This window comes from Pistacia vera, unplaced genomic scaffold (genome assembly GCF_008641045.1).
Source record: "Pistacia vera cultivar Batoury unplaced genomic scaffold, PisVer_v2 Contig271, whole genome shotgun sequence".
Lineage (NCBI taxonomy): Eukaryota > Viridiplantae > Streptophyta > Magnoliopsida > Sapindales > Anacardiaceae > Pistacia > Pistacia vera.
Genome location: NW_022196081.1, coordinates 56,967 through 63,609, shown reverse-complemented (window position 1 = coordinate 63,609; position 6,643 = coordinate 56,967). Strand labels below are relative to the sequence as shown.

The 6,643-nt window shown below is 35.5% G+C and overlaps 1 protein-coding gene across 1 annotated transcript; it reads right to left on the bottom strand.

Moving 5' to 3' along the window:
• Positions 1-1,665: 1,665 nt before the first annotated feature.
• LOC116133645 (RNA polymerase sigma factor sigC-like) lies at positions 1,666-5,043 on the bottom strand. Its single transcript, XM_031419329.1, has 6 exons — positions 4,788-5,043; positions 3,578-4,230; positions 3,259-3,489; positions 3,016-3,156; positions 2,710-2,910; positions 1,666-2,045 (listed from the first exon to the last, which is right to left on the bottom strand). The coding sequence occupies exons 1-6, from the start codon at positions 4,873-4,875 to the stop codon at positions 1,764-1,766; spliced, it is 1,596 nt and encodes a 531-aa protein (XP_031275189.1). The 5' UTR covers positions 4,876-5,043; the 3' UTR covers positions 1,666-1,763.
• Between the last annotated feature and the right edge of the window lie 1,600 nt (positions 5,044-6,643).

Here is a 6,643-nt window from a genome sequence, read left to right as displayed (position 1 = left end):
AATTTAAGGGTATCAAGATTAAGTGAGCTTGAAATTCCATTGGTTAGATTTATGGGTCCTCATTTCTTTTTTTGACTTTTGGTACTTTTACTGAATAACAGAGTGCCACGTTTTAAAGTTCAGTGGATTTGAGCGCGCTAGATTTGTTATGCACACCTCCTGACAACGAGAAATAACTAATAATAAATTATTAAGCAAAGAATTGCGACGTGAGTACGTGACCGACGCCGTAGGCGAGTGAAGTTAATAGAAGGCGCGTGGGAATTAGATTCTTCGCCTCTAAGAAATGATCGGGAGAGAGAATGTTAATTGGTCTGTGACAGAAGGCGGGTGAGGGTTATGAGCTGAGATTTTTAATTTAATTCTTGGAAAAGAGAGGACAGTTGGTAAAGGAAGGCAGTGCAAGGTGTCCCAGAGAAGCTATTTTTGGGCAGCGATGCCGTTTCGTTTCGTAACAACTAACAAGTTTTTGATACGTTACGGTTTTACAGTATTAATAATGTATAGTAGACCAAAGTCGAAGAGAATAACCATTCTTGTTTATGAACAATTCAGAAACGACATCCAGGATTAGAAAATGAATGACGTGTAGCTTAAATTATCCCTAGTTTTATTTGGCATTTATAATATGTTGTTCAATTTTATTTATGAAGAAATGTTTCACACCAATTATTTTAAAGAGTAAACGACTTTTTCCCACCCAAAAAATACTATTTTCTTATCCAAACTTTATATTCCGACAACTTGTTAGCCAATTCCAACATATTTACAATCCCACAGCGTTACTATTCTCTTTCTTAATCATCACTTACTAATACCTCTCAAACCTTGCTTCTGTCGACCCTACCAATTACCGACAATCATGTGATTTGTGAAACGCGCAACCGCCCCTCCCAAGTCAGATTCCAACCAACCTCAACCACCAAAATCCAACCTTCACCACCAAAAGACTCACCGACATCCCCTCTTCAAAAGCCTCAATAGTTTGGATCAAGTTAGCTCTCCGTTGACCTCTGAATTGGAAAAGATATTCTGGGTAGTAAACAGAATGTAAACTTTGGGTGAAAAAGTAGTACTTTGAAACTTTTTTGGTGCGAAAATGTCATTAAGGCAAACCTTGGGTGGGAAAAAGTTTTTACGCTTATTTTAAAACAATCTGTTGTTGTCTTGAGAGAATGACACGCTAACACTATCCTTCTCTAATGGTCAAACCTAAAAACATTTAATTTTATAATAAAGTCGGTTTTGACACTCACAGATAAACACAAAAAAGAAATGGCAGACAAAGCCATACAGGACAAAGGAATAAAGTAATACGAATGAATTGTAGATTTATAGCATACAACACACTAGATAATAACGTCTGAAGTTCGTCTAACCTCAACAAAAGAATTGCACAATTATGGTGACAAAGCCAATATACATGTATATCCTCTAGGACCTCTACTAACCTCACCCAGAATGAAATAACAAAATCAAAGTAATATGTATGAATCATTGAAATTTTTTTACATTGTAGAGTTGATGTGGTAGATCAATTATTAGGTCAAAAATATACAAAACTCACATCAACTCTCTTTGTGGAATAATGCCTCTGACAGAAACGCCATATCTCACTAATTTGCACGTTCAAGGTGATAAATCTGTTGGCACTCTGATGAAAAGCTTTCCGGCCTGCTTCAGATTAACCACTTTTCCCAAGCTCAATTCCTTTTTCTTTTTGGGGAAAGAAGAACATGGGAGCTTCTCGAGTTCAATGGTAACTACAAATCCAAATAATGGCTTAAATTTCTGCGGGTTTCTTCATCCGATAATTTTGTCATAGCTTTCTTCTCTATTCTCCTTATCCACTCTTTGCTCACGTGGAAAAGCTTCCCGATCTCCTCAAGCGACCTAGGGCAATGATCCTTAAGCCCATATCTTAGCATCAATACTTGTCTCTCCCTTGAATCTAAATTCTTTAAAAGATTATAAATGTCTTTCTTCATGTGTTGCCTTGTCACAATTTCTTCAGGACAGTTTATAGACAAATCAGGCATAAATTCCTGCATTATCATTCCCATGAAACACTTTGCTGTCAATCAAATAATTGATATCTAAAATTTTAACAAATATGAAATGCTACTATCACTTATATGTAAATAAGATTGCATCTATAGTGTTGTCTCATATTAAACTTGCACCCACTAGTAGGATTATTCTTCCCATACTTATTTGGAGAAATAAAAAAGGAAGATGTAATACTTTAGCATGCAAGGCTTGGAGACGATGCCAGGAATCAAGTAGACATATAATGGGGTGTACAATTTGAATTTTCTTACTTATAAAACGTGCATATGTGCATACACATTCATATTAATAAAGTTATTGAACATAAGTAACACCATCCCCTTGTACCTCAATCAAATCCCCAACCCAAATAAAGGATCCCCCTCCCTAAGAGAGAGAAGGAAGAGAGACATAGACAGAAAGGATCCATCTTCCAAGGCTTCCCGAAAAAAAGAGTGATTAAACAAATACAAGAAACTTGGTATTCCACCAAAATCAAAGAGTTTTATCAAACATAGTAGGCATTGGCTCCAAACATTATGATGATAAATTCATTGCCCTGGGCCAAAGGACAAAAATAGCATACCTACAACTTGTAATTAGAGAGACTTAACATGTAAAACAAGGCACTTGAAGAAGAAAACTAAGTTCTGCTCATACCAAATATTTTGCATTCAGCCAATCCCCTATTTTCTGATCAATTGACCCCACAACTCGCAGGCATTCGCTAGCTGATCTGATTTCAGCCAAAGAAAGACCTGTGAACTTGGCAATCTCAATATCTTCTGGATATTTTCCATGGCTGCTGTTCAAGGCTTTTCGAGCTTTCTGTATTTTATTTATTGACCTGCTTAGTGTGTACTGCAAAAAGTAACGAAACCAAAACAACACATGAATCAAGCTCCGCTCTAATTAAAAATTATGATTGTACAAGAAAACAATCTCCAAAATAAGAAAGAGAGATACAGGAATTTTGATTCCCCTAGCATGCTGTGCCACCATCCTTGAAATTGATTTCCTTATCCAGTACTGAACATAGGTTGAGAATCTGTATCCCCTTGTATGGTCAAACCTCTCCGCACCTTGTAGAACACCAAAATTTCCGGCCTGTCAATAGGGGAACATTAATTGATGTCTAGTCAAGGAATAAACAAATTGAAAGATTATGTGCACAGTAGCAATTCTTCAAACTAAAACATGTCAAGAAACCTGAACTAAGTCTGCTAATGGGATTCCTAGACCCCTGTAATTTCTTGCAACGTATAACACTAAGGAGCGAGTACCCTGTAGCAGCTCATCTCTGCAATACCAACCAAAACACAGATACTGCCGCAGCACCTTCTCACTGACTCCAGCTGCTTCAGCCCAGCAACTCAAACTGAGAACTTGCCCTGCTTCTTCTTCCAAAGTTGTTCTGATTCTTTCCAAGTTTGCAACCACCTGTAATATCTCAAAAATAGATTATCAAAAAGATATCCCACAGACATGATGAACGAAAAGTCATTTCAAACTAGAAGTCGGAAACAACCTTAACCCCCTTTGACATCTCTGCCTCATTTCTAGCAATCATTGATCTTCTGCTTCTAGAGTTTGATTTTCTTTTCGTGAAAGAAACAGTGCGCTGCTCTAAATTTCCACAGGTGGCTTTTGAAGGCAATGACACTGAAGAAGTTTTACTAGACTTTTCTGATACTCTTTCTGTCCTTGATTTTCTCTTTTCCTTCCTTTTAGAGTGAATAATTATCTTCCCCTTGTGATTCTCCACTGTGCCATTCATTGTCTGCTCAGCAGGAACATCAGACAAATTAAAAATACTTGAGGTTTTTGGTGTCCTAGATAGACAAGTATTGAATAATTTAAGAGCTCCAAGTCTTCCTAATTGTTGCAGAATCTCTCTTTCCAACCTCAACACATCCGAATCAGCAAATGTTGACTCTAAAACATAAAGATTTTCCATTAGTAAACCATAATCCGATGTGCTGCACATATTTTGGCCTCTTTGTGACGCAGATTTCTGCGAAATTTTATCTGTTTCTGAGTAATCATTTTCTAAGGTCTGTGGACCAGCAGATGAACGAGCATACGCTTTTGCAGGATCATGAGAATAGCTAGAAGCCTCCTCAGAAATTATAGACAGGAAAGACAACCTTACTGAGTTCAAGCTACCCTCCCTGCCTCGAACTGCATAAATTCAGAAGCAACAGTCTCTCATACAATCCCCACAAAGAAATGAAATTTACAAACAAAACACTGGCTAACAACAAAATACAATATAAGCCTTACTATAAAACATACTGATTGAAGATATGTGGACTGGAAAAACATATTGAAAAAACAAACTATCTCGCCACCTATAATTGTGGATAAATCTTTTTTTTATATATAGTAATAGAGATAAGTGATGCTTAAGTCTGAAAATTAACCGGATAGAGTTATCAAACTAACGCAACCTCAGGATCATAGCATGTAACAAAATAGATTAAACTTGGCAGTTTTACTCCATTCAATAAGTTTTGGTGCTTTGGTTGTTATTACTATAAACGACTTGAAAGTTCTTGTTCAAACATAGAAACAAAATCCAAACCCAGTAATATTTTTATTTGATAAACAAGAAAAGTTGACACTCTCACCACTTATCAACCTGATAAACCAGGTACCTTCTCTTTATTTAACCAATCAATTAATTCTGTTGTGTTCAGGAAGGGGCAGAAGATATAGAAATTAATTAAGTCACTCACCAGAGGCAGAAGAGAGCCTGCAAGAGGAAGTTGTGAAACAATTAGACTGAAAGGGGGAAACCCACTTGAGATTCAGTCTGAAACCCATCCCCCTTGAACCAGAGAAACAGAGTCCATTAATTCCACATACACTTGCCCCTCGCTTAGTCTTAGGCTAGCCGCTTAAACCAAGTGCACACAATTGCACATGTTAGTGTTGTCACATCTCCACCACCGGTTCTTCATCTCTAAACAAATTTTCACCTTTTTGCGTCACAATATTTCCAATATTGAATATTCTACAAAATGATAAAAAATAAAAAGCAAAAAAATATCTCCACCATTTCTCTACTTGGGTGTCGGTCTCTAACGCCTTTGGGCTTGAAGATTAGTCTAAACTCTAAAGTCCATTCTCAACCCACTAAGGAGCCAAACCCCAATCATTTAATCATAACAATTTTTGAAATAGGCATGTTTAACTAAATTAACAAATATAAGAGATTAAAAAATAATCTTATCAAATATATTTTTAAATTCAAATCCTATCCTTATAATAATAACTCAATTCAATTTTTTCAAAAATATTATTTAAAATAATAAAAGTTGTGTTTGTTTGTGTTTGTTTTGTTATTTTGGATAAAATTTTTGAAATAGTATTAAAGAGTTGAGTTGAGTTATTATTACAAGAATATGATTTGAATAAAATGTGTTTGATAAAATATTTTGACCTTGTTATTTGTGTTGAATATTTGTTTGATATATTTTTTTATAAATGATTTATTAATATAATATTTTGGTGTATTTTGTTAAAATAATTTATTATTATAACCTAAAAACTTATCAATTTACATTTTAATAATATTAAACATTTGATTGGTAATTTCGTAACCACTAAATATTTAAAAAAAAAAAAAAAACTCATATTAATTTCAAGTACTAATCCAATTGTTTAAAAACACCACATTAATATATATATGACAAAGCTACTAATTATCAACCCTTAGAATCGTTTGTACACATATACTTCATTAACAACTACGACATGGTCATATGTGCTGCCCACGGTTCAGTCGTTATGTTGTCCTGTAAGTCGTCATGTTGTCTATAATACCTTGCTGCAGTTGACTCGATCTCTCTCCATTTTCGCCATCTTCTGCCCCGTTTTGGCCATCAAAATATACTTACTCATTACCCGTATTTTCAGTATACCGTTGGAAGATAGGGTCCTCCATATTGTATATTCTGATAAAATTATAAAGTACACAACATGCCATAACCATCTTCTGTTGTTTTTCTAACGGGTAATTGTTCATTCCATTGAGAATACGGAACCTTCTTTTTAAAACACCAAAGATTCTCTTGACAACATTGCGGAGTGATGCATGTCTGTAGTTAAACAACTCTTGTGGCCCCCTTCGGTTACAGCGGTGATCAGAAATATAGTAAGTCACTCGCCTATGAGGGGCAAGGAACCCCTCTCTATTTGGATAACCCGCATCAAAAAAATAGTATTTTTCTATAATAAAATCACACATGTTATTTGAATTCCAGGGCCTCAAAAGTGGAGACAATATGCTATAATAAATCAAGAAAATACTTATACCTGGTGGAGGATGTGGGAATCTAGAATTAGGATCATCAAGAATTGAATTTAAAACTCTTGAATCATGCACAGATCCTTCCCACCCAGTGACGACATAAGTGAACATCATCCTAAAGTCGCATACAACCATTATATTCTATGACAACGTTCCTGTGCGATTCCGGTACCTATCGCCAAATTCTTGTGGAACCGAAGCGTATACATGTGTGTCATCAATGGTTCCAATACAGTCTTATCATCAAAATTGAATTTTAGTAATATTAACCGACTATCA